The sequence below is a fragment of the Mustelus asterias genome, chromosome 6 (assembly GCF_964213995.1).
Source record: "Mustelus asterias chromosome 6, sMusAst1.hap1.1, whole genome shotgun sequence".
Taxonomy (NCBI): Eukaryota; Metazoa; Chordata; class Chondrichthyes; order Carcharhiniformes; family Triakidae; genus Mustelus; species Mustelus asterias.
Genome location: NC_135806.1, coordinates 9911947 through 9933835, shown reverse-complemented (window position 1 = coordinate 9933835; position 21889 = coordinate 9911947). Strand labels below are relative to the sequence as shown.

The following is a 21889-nucleotide window of genomic DNA, read 5'->3' as shown; positions in this document are numbered from 1 at the left end:
TTGCTTCAAGTGTCAGTTAGAAGGATCTTTATAAACTCCCTTTCTGTTTTTTAGTGGTTGCTCCTGTACTGCATAGATACAAACAGTGGAGCAAAGGGTAAAAAAACTACTCAAGTACTAAACTGACACAGGCCAGGAAGGGATGGTTACTCCATGAAGACTTGCCGTGGATTTCTGATTGGGAACCCGCCCTGCCACATGCTCCCAGGGACTGACAGAACACACAGGAGGGCAGGGAAAATGCATCTTGCCCTGGGCAAGATGGCATTCGCATGCACACTCACGCTCCCCCCGCTTTCATTGGGAGATGAAAGTACCCATGTGAATCACCTCTGCGACCTAATCACCTGAAACAGAAAAGAGTTGCTGCCTCAAACGTGTGAAAGTTAAAAAAAGGAGTCTAACACAAAGCAAAGCTGGTCATTAATCACTTACCTGTTTACTCTTTTCGCCCGTGCTTTAAACCTCCAGTTTCGGATTAAGTGTGTATTTGTGTGCTTCAGGGTGAGGGGTATGGAATATTTTTCAAATGCCCAGGATTGATATCAAGAGCTTCCTGGTATGGTGCAGGACAGTTTGATGCAGAGTGAAGCTCCCTCTTCTCTGCAGCAATATACCTTAATGCCCAACACAGGCCAAACAGCACCAGTTTAAAGGGTTTTATTTTGCAATGGATTTGTATCCACTGAGACCCAGACTGAGATTAACCAAGAACACCTCACTTAGACCTTTGACAGGTAGAGGATACAGTAAGGAGTCTCACCACACCAGGTTAGAGTCCAACACCTTTATTTGGAATCACGAGCTTTCGCAGTGACTCACCTAATGAAGGGGCAGCGCTCCGAAAGCTCGTGATTCCAAATAAACCTGTTGGACTTTAACCTGGTGTTGTGAGACTTCTTACTGTGCCCACCCCAGTCCAATGCCGGCAACTCCACAGAAAGAGGATAGTTTCACACTATTGCTTTGGGTTGGATTTTAACGCAGTAGCCACTGATGATGGTTTACTGAGTATTGACATCTCAGTCCACCATTTAACTGAGTTTTCTAAAAGTGTTGTGTTTGGTTTTTTTTAAAGTTACAAAAGGATATAGTAATTACAATTCCACTAAGCCAAAAGAAGAGAGTTTTGAGGCCTTACATAGAATGTTAAAAGAAACAGAACAGGCCATTCAGCCCAACAGGTTTGTGATGGTCTGCATGGAGCCTCAACTGAACCGACTTCATCTCAACCCATCAATATAACATCCGCCTTGGGCAGATGGCAAGAGTTCCTACTCTCGTGTTCACTTCAGCCAGGTTCAAACTTGTATTTTGCTGCACTACACACATCCAGCAGCACTGTTGGCGCAAGGATTTGGGGGGGGGGGGGGGGGGGGGGGTGCGGGGGGGAAGGTTTATTCTGTCTTAAACATAGAAACTAGAAGCAGGAGTAGGCCATTCAGCCCTTCGAGTCAGCTCCTTCATTCATTTTGTTTAAAATTTAAAGTTTATTTATTATTGCCACAAGTAGACTTACATTAACACTGCAATGAAGTTACTGTGAAAATCCTGCAAATTCAGTATCCTGATCCCCCATTCCCTCCCCCCCCCCCCCCCCCCCCCCCATATCTCGTGATCCCCTTAGCCCCAAGTCTACATCTAATTTCTTCTTGAAATCAGACAACATTTTGGCCTCAACTACTTTCTGTGTTAGTGAATTCCACACATTCACCACCCTCTGGGTGAAGACATTTCTCCTCACATAAGCTCTAAAAGGTTTACCCCTTATCCTCGATCTGTGATCCCTAATTCTGAACTCCCCCACCATCGGGAACATTCTTTCTGAATCTACCCTGTCTAACCCTGTTAGAATTTTATACGTTTCCATGAGATCCCTCTCACTCTTCTAAACTCCAATGAACATAAATCTAACCGGCTTAGTCTTAGTGGCACAGTGGTTAGCACTGCTACCTCACAGCGCCAGGGACCCAGGTTCAATTCCCAGTTTGGGTCACTGTCTGTGCGGAGTTTGCACATTCTCCCCGTGACTGCTTGTGTTTCCGACAGATGGTCCAGTTTCCTCCCACAGTCCAAAGATGTGGGGGTTAGGTTGATTGGCCATGCTAAATTGACCCTTAGTGTCAGGGGGATTCAGGGTAAATATATGGGGTTACGGGAATAGGGCCTGGTTGGGATTGTGGTTGGTGCAGACTCGGTGGACCGAATGGCTTCCTTCTGCACTGTAGGGATTCTATGACAAGGTTGTCAAAATTTTGTTTTACAGAACAAATGTACAATTCTATTGTACCAAACTTATGGAGTAAAGCTTTCCCCTTTTATCGATGTCCAGTCAGAAAAAATAGGCAACAAATCATGGTGTTCAAACAGAACTTCTAATTCCACCAGTACTGCAGCAGGTTGTTGGTGAAAGTTGCATGGCAGGTGACAACTGTGCCGAGTACCACACCTTAACGTCTCAATTCACTAAAGGTATGCTGAAGCAGTCTAGCAATGAACAGGGTGACAACATAATGGTTCTGTGATTCACACCATACCATGCACTTTTGAAAGTTTATTTATTAATGTCACAAGTAGGCTTACGTTAACACTGCAATGAAGTTACTGTGAAATTCCCCTAGCCGCCACACTCTGGGACTGTTTGGAGACACTGAGGGAGAATTTAGCATGGCCAATGCATCTAACCAGCACGTCTTTCGGACTGTGGGAGGAAATCGGAGCACCCGGAGAAAACCCACGCAGACATAGGGAGAACATGCAGACTCTGCACAGTGACCCAAGCTGGGAAGTGAACCTGGGTCGATGGCGCTGTGAGGCAGCATTGTGCCACCGTGCCACCCTAACACTTCTGTGTGCCTTCAACATTGCTGACACCACTGAGTGCAGGGGGAAATAGGCCTCCATTCACATTCGCCCCCCTATTGAATTGTAAACTGATTTAAACCACCAGGACTTACGAGGCGGCACGGTGGCACAGTGGTTAGCAGTGGTTAGCACTGCTGCCCCACAGCTCCAGGAACCCGGGTTCAATTCCCGGCTTGGGCCACTGTCTATGTGGAGTTTGCACATTCTCCCCGTGTCTGTGTGGGTTTCCGGGTGCTCTGGTTTCCTCCTACAGTCTAAAGATGTGCAGGTTAGGTTGATTGGCCAGGCTAAATTGACCCTTAGTGTCCCAGGATGTGTATATTAGAGGGATTAGCAGGGTAGATATGTGGGGTTTCGGGGATAGGGCCAAGGTGGGATTGTTGTTGGTGCAGACTCGATGGGCTGAATGGCCTCCTTCTGCACTGTAGAGATTGTATGACCCTCCTGCAGCAGTGCAAAAATAGCATTAGAGTACAGGAACAGGAAGAGGCCATTCAGCCCTTCGAGACTCTTCCACCATTCAAGGGCTGACCTTTACCTCAAATGCAAATGTTGATTCTATAATCCTTATCTATTGGAAATCTAGCAATTTTCAGTTGACCTCCCCCCGCCTCAACAGTTTATTTTGGGAGAGGGAGTTCCAGATTCTCATTACCCTTTGTGAAGATGTGCTCCCTGAATGGCCTAACACTAATTTGAAGATTACGCTTCCTTGTTTGAGACTCATTTCCTGCGGGAAAATGTCTCTGTGCCCAATCAACTCCTTCAATCATCTTAAATGCCTCGATTTGATCACTCGTTAATCTTCCACACTCAGGGAGATAGAAGCTTCATCCATGCAAACTGCCCTCATAACTGTCCCTTTTTAGCACCGGTGTCATTCTACGTGGGGGAAAAGAAACCAACGCAATAGTAACACAGCACAAATGAACATGTCAACATTCAACAAAACGATGCAGTTTCAAATGATTAAATGCATGGTTCGGATTTGCCGCTGCCACCAAGATCAGCTCTTTGATCGCACCAACCTCCAGTTGGTCCAGCGATGCTGCCATGAGACTGGGAAAGCAGTTCTGAGCCAAGGCCCGCCTAAGACAACCAAGCAAAGTGGCCCCGCCATGAACAGCAACCAAGGGGACGTGCCCAGAAGGGCAGCGAAATGAAAGCCAGAGAATGCTAACAAGAAGTTACACGGTGCCAGATTCACACGGAGACATTGGAGGAAGGCCGTCCCTCCAGGAGCAGCTGAGGGAGGCAGGCGGAGCGTAACCTCTTCCAACACTGGACTCATGAAGACTCACTCCCCACCCCAACCCCTCCGCCCCCCGAGCTCGTAATGGAGCCCCAGTCCCTGCGCCATTATTAAGCATATACCTCCTGGTGAGTTGTGTGTCTGGCTGGTCCTGGAAAATGACCCTGGGACGAAACACCCTCTCTCGGGGGGTTTGGCGATGTCTCCCACCTTGCTGTCATGCAAGCATTAAGGAAAAAAGAGCCACGTTGTGAGATCAATGTCATCAATAGCAATGCAGTGTGGTCATTATACCGCTCCGTGAACCAACTGTCGGAGATGTGAGATGCTCTCGTTCCATTTTGGTCGCTGTCTGGCGCACTCAATTTTCACTTTCAGGGGAACAGATTTCTTTATTTACACTTCCATTTCGAAGATTAATGTCTGGATTCGCTAAGCATTAGCTGATTTGTGCCCACATCGAGAAGCCAATTAGCACTACGAGAAACTGGGAGCAAAGAATGCTGACTCCAGGATATCGGGCACTTGGGTGAATAGCCTGCAATGTAATTATTTGGGAAGTGCTTTTATTAGGCTTGGTGAGGCTGCGCAAGTCCATTAAAGTTTAATGAATGGACTCTAAAGTATGCAGGCAACAAATGCTCTCAGGAAAGGGCAGCAAGGGGTCATTCACATTATAAAATCTGCTGGAATTGTCACCAGTGCTCACAAATAGAATCCACTGCAATTGCATTAAATATACAGCATAGAAACAGGCTATTTGACCCAAACAGTCCATGCTGGTGTTTATGCTCTACCTGCATCTCCTCCCACCCGTCCTTGTCTAACTCTACTGGTCCAGGCTGCTATTCTTTACTCCCTCATAACCTTCCTGAATGGCCTAGCACTAATTTTAAGGTCACACCCCCTTGTTTGAGACTCGTTTCCCCCAGGGAAAATGGGTGGGATCTTACGGCCTCGCTTGTCCCGAAACCATAAAATCCCGCCCGAGGTCAACGGGCCTTTCCGTGGTCCACCCCTCGCCCGCTCCAATTCCCGTGGCGGGCGGGCTGGTAAAATTCCGGCCAACGTCTCTGGACCAATCCAATCTAGCCTTCCCTCAGGAGAAGCAGATCATCTTTTCCTGATACGTATGAACTCGCAGCTCCAATGTCATCCTTGTAAAGCTTTTTCTCTGCCTCTACAAACTTTCCTACAATGTGGTGAGCAGAATGGTGCAGAGTTCTGCAAGTGTGGTCCAACTAAGGTTCAATAAATGCTTAGCATAACTTCTTAATTCTATCCCTATCTTTAAGGCCCTTTAGGACTGTGAATAAAGGGAGTAGGATTCATTGGAAGATCTCTTTCTGTGCAGTGTAGGAAGGAATGAACGAACTGAATCTTCCGAGACCGTGGAGAACTTCAACAAAAATGGCTTTATTCAACATGCATGAGAGAGAGCAGAACTTGTGGCTGTAACTACAGCTTGTTTCTGAACTACTCTACTGAGCATTGGCTCTTGCATATTCTCATACCCCTTTCTTTACATTACAAAGCATTACATTTACATCCGGTCATCATATGGTTACTTTGAATTGGTTACAATTCTGTTTTTGATTACGTTATATGGTTCCATTGTCTTGTGTGCTTTAGTTTTTAATCATTTTCTGGACATCTCCTGTCTGCCTATTTACAATATCAAAGTGCCGTGTTTGTCAAACTGATTTCGATGGGGTGCTAATTGTCCCATCTCCTGGATATTTGATCAGGTTTTCAGAGGCACAATGGTTCCTCTAGACCTTTTGTAGCCTTGATAATTAATATCAATTCTCATATGGTTGTTGTAACCTTGGAGCAATCCCAGCTGAGGTGAGACTGTTTTAGTGCCGTCTGAGATATAGTTATTTGTATTTTGTCCTGTCCGCCTGCACTGAGTGTGGATACTACAGTGCTGTCTGTTTAACCCTTTCCATACACTCCTCTCCTGCTGCAGCCCGCACTCCCTGGGTTTTGCCCTACTACAGTGGTATAACCCTCTGATTCTGAGGTTCTCTTGCAATTACTACAATGCTGAACTAAAAATAGAAAATGCTGGAATTACACAGCCTCCAAATGAGAAAGGGAGCTGAGTATTTTGACAATGGGCCTGATCTTAAGACCCTGATCTTAATACTTTAATTTGAAAGGCTTTCAAATGAATAAACATCAAATGATTACCCAATTTCATTTCAAGAAGTTGAGATTGAATCTGCTTCCATCGCCCTCTCAGGCATTTCAGATTACAACAACTCGCTGTGTTTAAAAAAAAAAACTCCTTATCTCGCCACTGATCCTTTTGCCAATTGTCTTTAATAATTATCGACGTAAACCTATGGATTTATTCAGTTGATTCTTCAGTGTACTAAAAGAAAATATCTGGCTTGACAAAGCATTAACAGAGGCTAATGTGCCATGGATCACCAGGTAGAAATTATGCAGTGATGCATTTTTAAAACAAGCACTACAGGGGGAGGCGATGGTACTACAGGGGGAGGCGATGGTACTACAGGGGGAGGCGATGGTACTACAGGGGGAGGCGTGGTACTACAGGGGGAGGTGTGGTACTACAGGGGGAGGTGTGGTACTACAGGGGGAGGCGATGGTACTACAGGGGGAGGCGTGGTACTACAGGGGGAGGTGTGGTACTACAGGGGGAGGCATGGTACTACAAGGGGAGGCATGGTACTACAGGGGGAGGCGATGGTACTACAGGGGGAGGCGTGGTACTACAGGGGGAGGTGTGGTACTACAGGGGGAGGCGATGGTACTACAGGGGGAGGCGATGGTACTACAGGGGGAGGCGATGGTACTACAGGGGGAGGCGTGGTACTACAGGGGGAGGCGTGGTACTACAGGGGGAGGCGTGGTACTACAGGGGGAGGCGATGGTACTACAGGGGGAGGCATGGTACTACAAGGGGAGGCATGGTACTACAGGGGGAGGTGTGGTACTACAGGGGGAGGCATGGTACTACAGGGGGAGGCGATGGCCTCGTGGTACTATCGCTAGACTATTATTAATCCAGAAACACAGTTAATGTTCTGGGGACCCGGGTTCAAATCCCGCTGTGGCAGATGGTGGAATTTGAATTCAATAAAAAATATCAGGATTTAAGAATCTACTGATGACCATGAAACCATTGTCAGAAAAAACCCATCTGGTTCACTAATGTCCCTTCAGAAAAGGAAATCTGCTGTCCTTACCTGGTCTGGCCTACATGTGACTCCAGAGCCACAGCAATGTGGTTGACTTTCAAGTGCCCTCGGGCAACTAGGGATGGGTAATAAATGCTGGCCAGTCAGCGACGCCCATGTCTCAGGAATGCATTAAAAAAAAAGCAATGCAGCTAAGGCAAGGCAATCCTTTAAGACAAGGATAGATACATTTCTGAACAGTAAAGGAATTAAGGGTTATGGTGGGCGGGCGGGTAAGTGGAGCTGATTCCACAAAAAGATCAGCCATGATCTTATTGAATGGCGGAGCAGGCTCAAGGGACCAGATGGCCTACTCCTGCTCCTAGTTCTTATGTTCTGCATGTCTTTCTAATAGGGCATAAATTATTTGGCCGCTGAAATCCCACACTGAAGGCTATAAACAAATTGTTTTGCAGTGAGTACAAGGCTGTCCCCACGCCCCCCCCCCCCTCCCCCCCCACCCTATCCTTGCCCTCCGTCCTTCCTTTCCTGGGCGTTGACAGCTTTTAACGCATTTGTCCTTATGACTTGATGCTTTGATACCTCACCAACAAGCTGGAGTTCAATCAGAGGCCCACAATGTCCAAGAATTTGTGTTACCATGTGACTAATCATACACTGCCATGTTTATTTATCTTTTTCTACAGTTGTGTCACTATTGGATGAGTCCTAGCATTCAGATTTTCGGTTGCGATTTCTTTTTCTGAGGTCAAAGGCACAGGCATGGTTAAAAGTGGTAAATTGTGTTGGGGACAACTAAACACAATTAATATATTTTTTCTCCTGTTTCCTGGGCTCTTTATCCTACCTCTATTTTCCCTCTCTCTTTTCCCCAGCGCACTTGTTCTCTTTGTTCACTTGTTCCCTCAAATTTTATTTGCTACATTGAGTTTTTGTTCTCTCCCCTTCTCTCTGAGAATCTCGTGGGTATGGCATTTGAGTGGGTTTGCCAGAACTTGCGATCTCAGAGGGTCCGAGAAACCAAGAAAAGCTGTGGAGGCAAGCCTATCCCAGTGATCAACTTTGTAGAATTATGGGAGGGTTGTTGACTTTGTCGTACTTCATTGTTCTGTGATTGATTATGTGAATCAGGCAACTGATCTATGCTCACTGTGCTTGATTAGTTGAGCCTGGGTGTGGACTCAGAGCAAAGCAAACCGAGGAGCTGGAAGGGTGCTGTGGACATTTGGAAGTAAATAGAATTCGATAAACAAACTTCTCAACACTGCTCTGTGGAAAATCAAATATATAAAACATACAGTTGGCTTTCATTTTGCCAGACTGGCAATTCTGAGGTAGAACAATCCATCTTTTCACCAAGTGGCTGATTTGCTCTATGCAACTGACTCACATGATTGTGCCAATTAAAAATGTGGGCCAGAATTCTCCAGTCGTTCACGCCGGTAGGATTCTCCGGTCCTGCCGGCAGCGCACCCCACATGGGGTGACGTCAATGGGAATTCCCACTGGCGACTGGGAGGCTAGAGAATTTTGCCCAACATTCTTAAACTGGATAAGGTGACACCTCATCAGAGGAACGAGGTTCTGGTGACTACATCGCTTGTCTCAACTGTGGCACAGGACAGGGAAGGAAAGCAGTAATTCCTTGAGTATCTTGGCAGGCTTTTGGTTGGATTTCCCCAGAGTAGCCTCACTTCAGCCCACTGAGTCAATTCAAGAACAGGAGGGGGCCTCCCATTTTGAACACTCCCTGCCCGTCAAGGGGCATAGCTTGAACTGTGTGGGGGGAAAGGGTGTAACCTTGGCTCTTGAGGTGGCTCAGATGAATTTTATATCCAATGTGTGAAGCTGGGACTGGGGTAAGGGGTAAGATGAATTTTATATCCAATGTGGGAAGCTGGGACCACAGGCTAAGGGGGAAATCCATGCGGCTTACCTGTGCACTCAATGTTTCAAGTGGACTTTCCACCCGTGGAAATGTCATTAACGGCACTCCGTGTGGATCCTCAGGCTTTTGTTTTACTGACTTGGCCTGTGTTCCTTTGAAGTTGTGGACAACACATATTCCCTGGCAAAAAAAATGGAGATTGGGGTCAGTAACAATTCAGCAAAGAGGTACTGGAGTGGAGATCACCTATTTTTCCTTTAAAAATGAATTGGGAATCTCCCAGATCTGCACGATTTAAAGTGTACAAAGCCCTGCTTGCAGAATATCTGAAATTTCTAAAAGCAGCTCAAAGTCCTGGTAACGTTGGATGGATGTTTTCAGGGATGAATCCACAGCTCTCTATTTCAGTGGGAAGTTAAAGGCCGGTAACTCAGCGATCTGAAATTTTTCACAGAATTCAGAGAATTCCAACAGTGCAGAAAGAGGCTGTTCGGCCCATCGAGTCTGCACCGACAACAATCCCACCCAGACCCTACCCCCGTAACCCCACATACTTACCCTGCTAATCCCACTGACACTAAGGGGCAATTTAGCATGGCCAATCCACCTAACCTGCACGTCTTTGGACTGTGGGAGTAAACCAGAGTACCCGGAGGAAATCCACGCAGACACGGGGAGAATGCGCAAACTCCACACAGACAGTGACACGAGGCCGGAATTGAACCCGGGTCCCCGACGCTGTGAGACAGCAGTGCTAACCACTGTGCCACCATACCGCACAGTTGAGGGGTTTGCATCCATTCGGAAGTGGGGTGCAGATTGAATAGAATCACTTCACATTACAGCCTTACAGACAGATAGGAGAGAATTATGGTGGGGGAAAGTAACCTACATATTCTTGGACACTGAGGGGCAATTTAGCGTGGTCAACCAAGCTAACCCAGCACATCTTTGGACTGTGGGAGGAAACCGGAGCACCCGGAGGAAACCCACGCAGTCACAGAGAGAAGGTGCAATCTCCACACAGACAGTGACCCAGGACAGGAATTGAACCCAGGCCCCCGGCGCTGTGAGGCAGCAGTGATAGCCACTGTGCCGCCCCTATGGCCAAATTCATAGTAAGGGTCTCTCACCAACTTAGTGTGAATGGCAACGCATTCACAGAACAGAGATCCCCCGATACATAACTCAGTGAATACACTGAGATGGACCTGCTGTTGGTTAGACGGTGTCTAGGAGAGTGGGGGGGTTCGAATTTGACAGTGTCTCTTTTTGGAAGCCCCAATACCCCACATAAATGGGGTGATCCAAGGAGCCCCACATATCAGGTCTTAGACATCATTATAATGAGGAATGAATAATTCACTGCACTTGTAGAATAAAAGAACGTGAATCAATAGCCCATGAGATTGGGTGCTAAACAATGCAGGTTTACTGAATTAGTGTTAGGATTGGCCAAGCCAACTGCTAAATGTCCCAGGATGTGTAGGTTAGGGAGAATTAGTGGGGTAAATACATGGGGTCAAGGGAAATGGGCCTGGGTAGGATGTTCTGTTGGAGGGTCAGTACAGACCTGATAGGCCAAATGGCCTCCTTCTGCATTGTAGGGATTCTATGAACTCTACAATCTAGATCTAGATCTGATCTAGACCGAGGCAAATGAATTAAAAATAATGTTGCAGCCAGATGCCTGGAGTATGGGACCCGATATACAAGAGGATTCGAGAATGAAAGGTCTAATTTATGAGTGAAAGGAATCTGTTAAAGTTTGCTTACTAATCGAGAACAGATAAATCGTTCTCGATCACCAACTCACTCCACAGGATAAGATGGGATAATCCTATAATTTTCTACAAGTCTTCTGCTGGTCAGATCACCTAATTGGAGGGCAGTGTTACACCCATCTTGTCTACGGGCACTGAATTTCCTTTGGAATTGTATCGTTGCTAGCTAACCCAAAGATCTGGAATGTCATCCGCCCTCTACTGGTTCCAGAGAAATATTTCAATGTAACGTTCTGCTTTATTCATTCTCGGGAATGTGACCGTCACTGGCTAGACCGGCATTTATTGTCCATTGCTAATTGCCCCTGACAAGGTGGTCATAAGCTACCTTCTCAACCCGCTGCAGTCCATGTGGGGAATGTGGACAAAAGGTAAAGATAAGAATGTGGACACATAAACACAGTGGCTACAAGAGCAGGTCAGAGGCTAGGAATATTGCGGCAAGTAACTCACCGCCTGACTCCCCAAAGCCTATTCACCATCTACAAGGCACAAGTCAGGAGTTTGATGAAATGCTCCCCACTTGCCTGGATGGCTGCAGCTCCAACAACACTCAAGAAGCTTGACACCATCCAGGACAAAGCAGCCCCGCTTGATTGGCACCACATCTACAAACATTCAATCCCTCCACAACCGACATTCAGTAGCAGCAGTGTGTACTATCTACAAGATGCACTGCAGCAATTCACCAAAGATCCTTAGACAGCACCTTCCAAACCCACAACCACTTCCATCTAGAAGGACAAGGGCAGCAGATACATGGGAACACCACCAGCTGCAAGTTCCCCTCCAAGCCACTCACCATCCTGACTTGGAAATATATCGCCATTCCTTCACTGTCGCTGAGTCAAAATTCTGGAATTCCCTCCCTAACGGCATTGTGGGTCAACCCGCAGCACATGAACTACAGCGATTCAAGAAGGCAGCTCACCACCACCTTCTCAAGGGCAATTAGAGATGGACAATAAATGCTGGCCAGCCAGCGACGCCCATGTCCCATGAATGAATTTTAAAAAGGTACACCCACCATGCAGTTTGGAAGGGAGTTCCAGGATTTGGCTCAACCACAGTGAAGGAATGACCGATACAGTTCCAAGTCAGGATGGGTGCGTGACTTGGAGGGGAAGATGAAATAAAGGGTGGTCATTACATAGGAGAAAATGCCAACCAAAAAGTATCTTTTCTATTTTCTTCTTAAGTGAGAGGTGCGACAAACAGGTGGCATTGTGGTGCTGCTGGAGTTTAAACTGCAAAAGAGTCAGGAGAGATTGGATTTTAAGAGATTGAGGGCCAATTGGAAAATCCCAGACGCCACCCCACCCTCCCGCCCCCGACATTCGGCCAAATTTGGCATCTCAGCTACGACTCTCACCAACTTTTACACATGCACTATAGAAAGCATTCTTTCTGGTTGTATCACAGCTTGGTATGGCTCCTGCTCTGCCCAAGACCACAAGAAACTACAAAAGGTCATGAATGTAGCCTAATCCATCACACAAACCACCCTCCCATCCATTGGCTCTGTCTGCACTTCCCACTGCCTCGGAAAAGCAGCCAGCATAATTAAGGACCCCACGCACCCCGGACATTCTCTCTTCCACCTTCTTCCGTCAAGAAAAAGATATAAAAGTTTGAGGTCACGGACCAACCAACTCAAGAACAGCTTCTTCCCTCCTGGCATCAGACTTTTGAATGGACCTACCTCGCACAGTTGATCTTTCTCTACGCCCTAGCTATGACTGTAACACTACATTCTTCACTCTCTCCTTTCCTTCTCTATGAACGGTATGCTTTGTCTGTGTAGCATGCAAGAAACAATACTTTTCAATGTATACTAATACATGTGACAATAACAAATCAAATCAAATCAAATGATAGGCCTTCAGTTATGGTATGGAGATACCGGCGTTGGACTGGGGTGGGCACAGTAAGAAGTCTCACAACACCAGGTTAAAGTCCAACAGGTTTATTCGGTAGCACGAGCTTTCGGAGTGCTGCTTCTTCATCACCTCACTCACCCGATGAAGGGGCAGTGCTCCGAAAGCTCGTGCTACCAAATAAACCTGTTGGGCTTTAACCTGGTGTTGTGAGACTTCTTACTAAGCCTTCAACTAGTTGAGTTAGCTATGAGCCATTTGAGGGCATGGAGTCCAGCCCCACACAAAGCCCTGCCCACCACACTCCCCACCCGCTTCCCCCCACTCCGCGAAAATAGCCTGAGGGTTAGATGGAGCCAGAAAGCTCACCGGCAATGCAACCTTCTGCTGCCGCCATTACTCCCCCATTGGGACCTTTCAGGGCATTGATACAGGTGGATGTGCTGTCGGTTGAACCAGGCCATTGAGGAGATGAAGCTGGGTCCTCTTTGTGAAGGGCAGATGCGGAACTACACCTGACGAGAGGAGAGATTGGAAGAAGGGATGGGGGGAGGGTTAGAGGGGAGGTGAAAGGAAGTGGCTGCTTCTGCACGAGATGCAGAAAGACATTTGGGGCATGGCCCGGCCTCAGTGGAGACGCAGAGAGTGTTCAAAGCAGCAGAATCTGGATTTAAACAGCTCGGGCTGATTTTCTACTTTAAAGTATGTTGCTGTTGTCGAGAGAAACATTTTGTTTAATGGACATGTGTACCTTAATATATTCACCAAAGTTCCTTAGACAGGATCACTGTCTAACTCCCAAACCCACGACCACTTCCATCTAGAAGGACAAGGGCAGCACATACATGGGAACACCACCACCTGCAAGTTCCCCTCCAAGCCACTCACCATCCTGACTTGGAAATATATCGCCGTTTCTTTGTAGTCGCTGGGTCAAAAACTTGGAATTCCCTCCCTAACAGCATTGTTCGTCAACCCAAAGCATGTGGACTGCAGCGATTCAAGAAGGCAGCTCACCGCCACCTTCTCAAGGGCAACTAGGGATGGGCAACAAATGCTGTAAGAAGTCTAACAACACCATGGACTACTCTCCGGAATCGGTTGCATTCTTGGACACACGCATCTCCATTAAGGATGGTCACCTCAGCACCTCACTGTACCGCAAGCCCACAGATAACCTCACGATGCTCCACTCCTCCAGCTTCCACCCTAAACACGTTAAAGAAGCCATCCCCTACGGACAAGTCCTCCGAATACACAGGATCTGCTCGGATGAGGAGAATCGCAACAGACACCTCCAGACGCTGAAAGATGCCCTCATAAGAACAGGATATGGCGCTTGACTCATCGATTGACAGTTCTGACGCGCCACAGCGAAAAACCGCACCGACCTCCTCAGAAGACAAACATGGGACATGGTGGACAGAGTACCCTTCGACGTCCAGTACTTCCCCGGAGCGGAGAAGCTACGACATCTCCTCCGGAGCCTTCAACATATCATTGATGAAGACGAACATCTCGCCAAGGCCATCCCCACACCCCCACTTCTTGCCTTCAAACAACCGCACAGCCTCAAATAGACCATTGTCCGCAGCAAACTACCCAGCCTTCAGGAGAACAGTGACCACGGCACCACACAACCCTGCCACAGCAACCTCTGCAAGACGTGCCGGATCATCGACACGGATGCCATCATCTCACGCGAGAACACCATTCACCAGGTACACGGTACATACTCTTGCAACTCGGCCAACGTTGTCTACCTGTTACGCTGCAGGAAAGGATGTCCCGAGGCATGGTACATTGGGGAAACCATGCAGGCGCTACGACAATGGATGAATGAACACCGCTCGACAATCACCAGGCAAGACTGTTCTCTTCCTGTTGGGGAGCACTTCAGCGGTCACGGGCATTCAACCTCTGATCTCCGGGTAAGCGTTCTCCAAGGCGGCCTTCACGACACACGACAGCGCAGAGTCGCTGAGCAGAGACTGATAGCCAGGTTCCGCACACATGAGGACGGCCTCAACCGGGATATTGGGTTCATGTCACACTATCTGTCACCCCCACAACCTGCCTGGATGTGCAAAATCTCACTAGCTGTCCTGTCTGGAGACAATACACATCTCTTTAACCTGTGCTTAATGCTCCCTCCACTCACATTGTCTGTACCTTTAAGACTTGATTAGCTGTAAAGACTCACATTCCAATCATTATTCATGTAAATTGAGTTTGTGCCTTTGTGCCCTGTTTGTGATCAGAACTCCCACCCACCTGATGAAGGAACAGCCTGTTCCGAAAGCTCGTGGCTTTTGCTATCAAATAAACCTGTTGGACTTTAACCTGGTGTTGTTAGACTTCTTATTGTGTTCACCCCAGTCCAACGCCGGCATTTCCACATCAATAAATGCTGGCCAGCCAATGACGCCCATGTCCCACGATTGAATGAATAAAAAAAATACAAATTCCATCTTTTCTCACACCTAGTCGCCCGGCAATAATGTTGATGCGGTTTCAGTGTTAAAAAGATAAGGTGGACTTACCAAAAACAAGGCCACTGTGCTGCCCAGTACAAAGCCTGCAATTACATCAGAGCAGTGATTGCGATACTCGGACACCCGGTTCAATCCTGTTAAAAACGCTGCACAGAGAGCGCCCAAGCACAACACGGGTTTGGCTAACCTGCTACTTTTGGTCTTTATCGTGCTTGTGATGTACATCTGAAACAGAATGAGGTCACACACACACACGTCAATGGTATAGGCACGTTTCTCCATCTTATATCTTTGTAAAGATCACAAACTGGTGTGAAAGCAACACCAGGAACCGAATACTGATGATACGACATCTTGGTGTGCGGGGCATGATTTCAAAATCTGTGGACAATACAAAAACTTGGGGGGCATTGTGAATGATGAGAAACCTAGAATCCCTACAGAGCAGAAGGAGGCCTTTCGGCCCATTGTGTCTGCACCGATTCTCTGAAAGAGCATCTTACCCAGGCCCACCACACCCCACTCACCCTACCCCTGTAATCCCGCAAATCACCACGGCCAATCCACCTAACCTACACGTGTTGGACACTAAGAGGCAGTTTAGCATGGTCAGTCCACCTAACCTACACGTGTTGGACACTAAGAGGCAGTTTAGCATGGTTTTTAGGAGTTTTTTAGGAGTTTGCAGGAACATGAGAGGCGGGATTTTCCAGCCTGGCTCACCCCAGAGCCGGAAAATCCTGCCCGAGGTCAACGGACCTTTGCATGATCCATGTCCCGCCCACTACAATTCCCGTGGCGGGCGGGACGATATAATTCAGGCCCAGGGGTCTGGACAGAGTAGATAGGGAGAAACTGTTCCCACTCATGAATGGAACAAGAACGAGTGGACACAGATTTAAAGCAATGAACAAAAGAAGCAAAAGTGATGAAAGAGAAAGCTTTTACACACAGCGATTGGTTCAAGGGACGGAACGCATTGTCTGAAAGTGTGGTGGGCGTAGGTTCCATTGAAGCATTCCAAAAGGAATTAGATTGTGCAGGATCACAGGGAGAAGGCAGGGGTTTGGCACTAAGTGAATTGGTCATTCAGGGAGCCAGTGTACACATGATGGGCCGAATGGCCTCTTTTTGAGTTGCAGCAATTATGTGAATCTGTGATGCTGATTGAACAGTGAGAAGAAATATACTCCAAATAATCGATAAAAGCACCAAAACATTCATAGCATCATAGAATCCTACTGTGCAGAAGGAGGCCATTCAACCCATTGAGTCTGCGCCGACCACAATCCCTCCCAGACCCTATCCCCGTAACCTCATGCATTTACCCTAGCTAGTCTCCCTGACACGAAGGGACAATTTAACTTGGCCAATCCACCTCACACGCACATCTTTGGACTGTGGGAGGAAACCGGAGCACCCAGAGGAAACCCACGCAGACAAGGGGATGAATGTGCAAACTCCACACAGACAGTGGCCCAAGCTGGGAATCGAACCCGGGTCCTTGGTGCTGTAAGGCAGCAGTGCTAACCACTGTGCCACCGTGTAGCCCAAAGATTGCAAATGCATATCCATTCAGTTTTTGATCGCATTAGGTGCTTGCGTCAATGTTAAAACAAAACCCTTTACAGCAAATGTTCACGAGGGTGAAATTAGACTTGGGAGTAAAGAAAAAGTAAGTGGGGTTGGATCTGCCACCGGTTACATATTCAGCAGCAATTTGTATTCATCTAGTAACTTCAATATAGAGAAATGTCTTCACCATCACCAACAAAATTGGACACAAGTCACATCAGGAGAGGTTAGGACAGGAAAGAGAAAGGTATTAATGGAGGCAAAAGAGAGGTCGGGATGGGGAGATGGTCGACGCAGGGATTTCAAGGGCTGGGGCCCCGGTGACATGAAGGCATGGCTGCCAATGATGGAGCGATGGGTATTAGGAAAGCACAAGGGGTGAGAATTGGAAAAGTGCAGAGATCTCAGGGAGTGGTCAGACTGGAGGAAGGATGGATGAGACCAAGGCAGGATTCAGGTCCATTAAAGAATGTATAACAGACAGCAAATGCAACGGAGTCTGTTTTGCATTTCTTCCCATCTCAACTTTACATCTTTAACTGAGTTGCTATACCCACCAGTTGTGAAACCATAGATGGAATTTTCCCATCCAGCCTGCCATGGGAATCATATTGGCGGGACATGGATTGTGCAAAGGTCCGTTGACCTTGGGCGCGATTTTCCGGTTTTGGGGCAGGTGCGGTCGGAAAATCCTGCCCCATGTGCGGGAATCTTGTGTTACAGCTGTGCTTTGTAACAATAGCACCCCTTCTCCCGTCCCCTCACTTGGCTGTCAATAAATTAGAATGCTCCAATTCATAAGTCCTGTATCCTACCAATGTGCATCCAAAGATGTGTAGGTTAGGCTGATTGGTCATGCTAAATTACCCCTTAGTGTCAGGAGGACTATCAGAGTACATACATGGGTTATAGGGATAGGACCTGGGTGAGATTGTTGTTGGTGCAGGTTCGATGGGCCGAATGGCCTCCTTCCGCACTGTAGGAATTTTATAATTCTATGCATACCAGCCTTTAGTTAACCTTCACTTTCCCACTTCATTACTGCACAATGACTACCTAACTCACCCTCATGGCTGATCAATGTTATTCATCCAGAGTGACTTTTGAACAGAAGTCCTTTCATTCAGAACATAAGGAATAGGGTCTGGAGTAGACTGTTTGGCCCCTTGAGCCTGCTCCATCATTCAATAAGACCAGGGCTGATCTTTAAAGCTTATTTTTTTAGTGTCACAAGTAGGCTTACATTAACACTACAATGAAGTTACTGTGAAAATCCCCTAGTCCCCACACTCCGGCACCTGTTTGGGTACACTGAGGGAGAATTTAGCATGGCCAATGCACCTAACCAGCACGTCTTTCAGACTGTGGGAGGAAACCGGAGCACCCAGAGGAAATCCACGCAGACAGGGGTAGAATGTGCAGACTCCACACAGACAGTGACCCGAGCCGGGAATCGAAACCGGGTCTCTGGTGCTGTGAGGCAGCAGAGTGTGCTGCCTCACAGCACCACTGTGCTGCCCTTTTATATTAACTCAATTTCCCATCCTCATATCTCCCAATTCCCTTAGTGTCCAAAAGAAAAATAGTTCAACAACATCTTCTACTCATTCACTCCAACTCGAAACAGTTAATGCAGAAAGATCCCTTACTGTCAGTGGGGTTAAATAAAGACAATACATTCCATATTTACTTAGCTGCAAGCAGAGTATGAATACAAATACAACGCTGTTCAGCTAACCCACAAAAGAAAGGGAGGTCTTGTAGCGCAGTGGGTAGCACCCCTGCCTCTGAGCCTGAAGCTCTGAGTTCGAGTCACACTCCAGGACTTGATGGCCAAGGATGGTGTGTTCTGTAACGTAGCCAAACAGTTCAGTATCAACTTATAAACCCTTCCAAACACACGCCAACAGCAGGCGGTGAGAGATTCCTGGTCATGTACAAGTTTATGTTGCCACAGCAACTTGGACCCTTGAGGGGAATCTTGGGCGACACGGTGGCACAGTGTTTAGCACTGCTGCCTCTCAGTGCCAGGGGCCCGGGTTTGATTCCAGCCTCAGTTCATTGTCTGTGTGGAGTTTGCACGTTCTCCCTGTGTCCGTGTGGGTTTCCTCCGGGTGCTCTGGTTTCCTCCCACAGTCCAAAGATGTGCGCGTTAGGTTGATTGGCCATGTTAAATCAACCCTAGTGTCAGGGGTTTAGCAGGGTAAATGTGTGGGGTTACTGGAATAGGGCCTGGGTGGGATTGTGTTCGGGTGCAGACTCGATGGGCTGAATGGCCTCCTTCTGCACTGTAGGGATTCTATGGATTCTATGACAGTTGGCTGGGCGGGCTTGGTGCCAACAGCACCAAGGGGTTCAATTCCTTGTTCTGATGGAACAGACTCAATGGGCCGAATGGCCTCCTTCTGCTCCTACGTGGATTTGGAACCTGCCCCATTGCTCTACCTGTGATGCTGTGGACGGACCTGCCTTTGGGCTGTGTACTCGAGAAAGAAAAGGTGAGAGGAGTACAAACAAGGATGATTATATCAGTATTGCACAGCACTCTCAGAATGGTTTATCAAATCATGTTTTGAGAAAAAAGATACATTGTCGGTCCACTAGAAGGCATTAAGTGCATGCATATTTGCCTACTCAGGATAAGGCAGTGTTGAAACCTTAATTCCAGCAAGCGTGATAAATAACTCTAGATTGGTTTACAAAGAACAAAGAAAATTACAGCACAGGAACAGGCCCTTCGGCCCTCCAAGCCTGCACCGACCATGCTGCCTGACTGAACTAAAACCCCCTACCCTTCCGGGGACCGTATCCCTCTACTCCCATCCTATTCATGTATTTGTCAAGACGCCCCTTAAAAGTCACTATTGTATCTGCTTCCACTACCTCCCCCGGCAGCGAGTTCCAGGCACCCACCATCCTCTGTGTAAAGTTCACATTACGAAGCTTCTGCAAATCCAGGGACTCGGCAAAGTCATTTTTGAGGTAATAGAAATGATTTGCAGCCCAAACCTTATTCTTTAAGTTTATTTATTAGTGTCACAAGTAAGCTTACATTAACACTGCAATGAAGTGTGAAAATCCCCTAGTTGCCACACTCCGGTGCCTAACCAGCACTTCTTTCTGACTGGGAGGAAACCGGAGCACCCAGAGGAAACCCACGCAGACACGGGGAGAACGCCCAGGCAGTGACCCAAGCCGGGAATTGAACCCTGGGTCCCTGGTGCTGTGAGACAGCAGTGCTAACCACTGTGCCACCATGCCACCCCACTTGGAAAGGCAAGGAAATAGTTTAGCCCTCAAACCATGAAAAGATAACATTTCTTCAGTCAAGACATTAACTTTGCAATTAAATTTGATGGTCTAGAACACTGTTTTTGACAGTATTTATCTGATCCTATCCATAAGAGTAGGGGAGAGAGGAATTTTTAAAAAGTGGTGTTATTAGAGCTGTGAAGACTTGCCCCGTATCAACAGAGATTTTGCTAACTAGTGGCAACAAGGTGGGTTATACAATCCAGATGTGGAGATGCCGGCGTTGGACTGGGGTAAACACAGTAAGAAGTTTAACAACACCAGGTTAAAGTCCAACAGGTTTATTTGGTAGCAAAAGCCACACAAGCTTTCGGAGCTGCAAGCCCCTTCTTCAGGTGAGTGGGAATTCCCACTCACCTGAAGAAGGGGCTTGCAGCTCCGAAAGCTTGTGTGGCTTTTGCTACCAAATAAACCTGTTGGACTTTAACCTGGTGTTGTTAAACTTCTTACTGTGTATACAATCCAGCCCAGCAGTCTTGAATATTCATTTGAGTGGCAATTAGTGAAAGATTGTGTAAAAGCTTGTAAAAATGTTGCAAGAACAAAATAGCAATTTTATTAACCAAATAAAACCCCCTCATTTCTGGTAAATGTCAAACGCTAACCCAATACAGCATCAGCAGCCTCAGATAAATTGTCTGCGGTGTGACATTTAAACACTGTCTTTCCTGTTGTATTTTTCATGCGGAATTTGCAAATTATAGCGCAATTGTATTGATTTGAAAATTCGTATAATCAAAGGTTATTTTATGGTCCCCGTAGTTTTACATGCAGAATAATCCCTTCAAGCTGAATTCCTCCAGCAAACATTTATGTTTAAGATGGCACATTGCTGTTGCCCTTGTATTCCTCGATCTATGAGTTTGCTGATGATCCGCTGAACAAACAATGAATTCATTAAAAGAAATGCCGTTTAGCTTCTCAGTATTATTCGAACTGGCTCAAAACCATAAGATATAGGTGCAGAGTAAAGGTGGCACAGTGGTTAGCACTGCTGCCTCACAGTGCCAGGGACCTGGGTTTAATTCCGGCCTCAGGTCACTGTCTGTGTGGAGTCCGCATGTTCTCCTCGTGTCCGCGTGGGTTTCCTCCGGGTGCTCCGGTTTCCTTCCACAGTCCACAGGTGAGCAGGTTAGGTTGATTGGCCATGCTAAATTGCCCCTTAGTGTCACAGGGATTAGCTGGGTAAATACGTGGGGGACGGTGGCACAGTGGCACTGCTGCCTCACAGAGCCAGGGACTTGGGCTCGATTCCCAGCTTGGGTCAGTATTATTCAAACTGGCTCAAAACCATAAGATATAGGTGCAGAGTAAAGGTGGCACAGTGGTTAGCACTGCTGCCTCACAGTGCCAGGGACCCGGGTTTAACTCCGGCCTCAGGTCACTGTCTGCAGAGTCTGCATGTTCTCCCCATGTCTGCGTGGGTTTCCTCCAAGTGCTCTGGTTCCCTCCCACACTTTAAAGGTTCAGCCCTGAAACTACTCAGTGTTTTGTATTGGCAGTAAGAAATTTGGAATCTGCTCCCAGAAGATTACATTTCCTTTTCAAATTGATGAAGGATAATCTAGTCTGTCTACAATCTGGTTGTTAGGTGACTGCCCCTTGGTCTGCATGGTAAAAAGGCAAAATTGCATGGAATTTTATAGCGGCTGTTTCACACCAACCTCC

General features: G+C 47.2%; 1 protein-coding gene across 4 annotated transcripts in view; it reads right to left on the bottom strand.

Annotated features, from left to right (window-relative positions):
- plppr1 (phospholipid phosphatase related 1) overlaps positions 1 to 21889 on the bottom strand; it is a 114555-nt gene that overhangs the window by 2430 nt on the left and 90236 nt on the right. For 2 of the 4 annotated variants that reach the window (XM_078215327.1, XM_078215325.1), the window contains exons 6-8: positions 15383 to 15559; positions 9227 to 9358; positions 4240 to 4331 (exon numbers count right to left, since the gene is read on the bottom strand). In XM_078215327.1, the coding sequence (XP_078071453.1) occupies positions 4240 to 4331; positions 9227 to 9358; positions 15383 to 15559 (401 nt within the window). The remainder of the gene's footprint in view (positions 1 to 4239; positions 4332 to 9226; positions 9359 to 15382; positions 15560 to 21889) is intronic. The other 2 variants (XM_078215326.1, XM_078215328.1) reach the window with 1 other exon arrangement.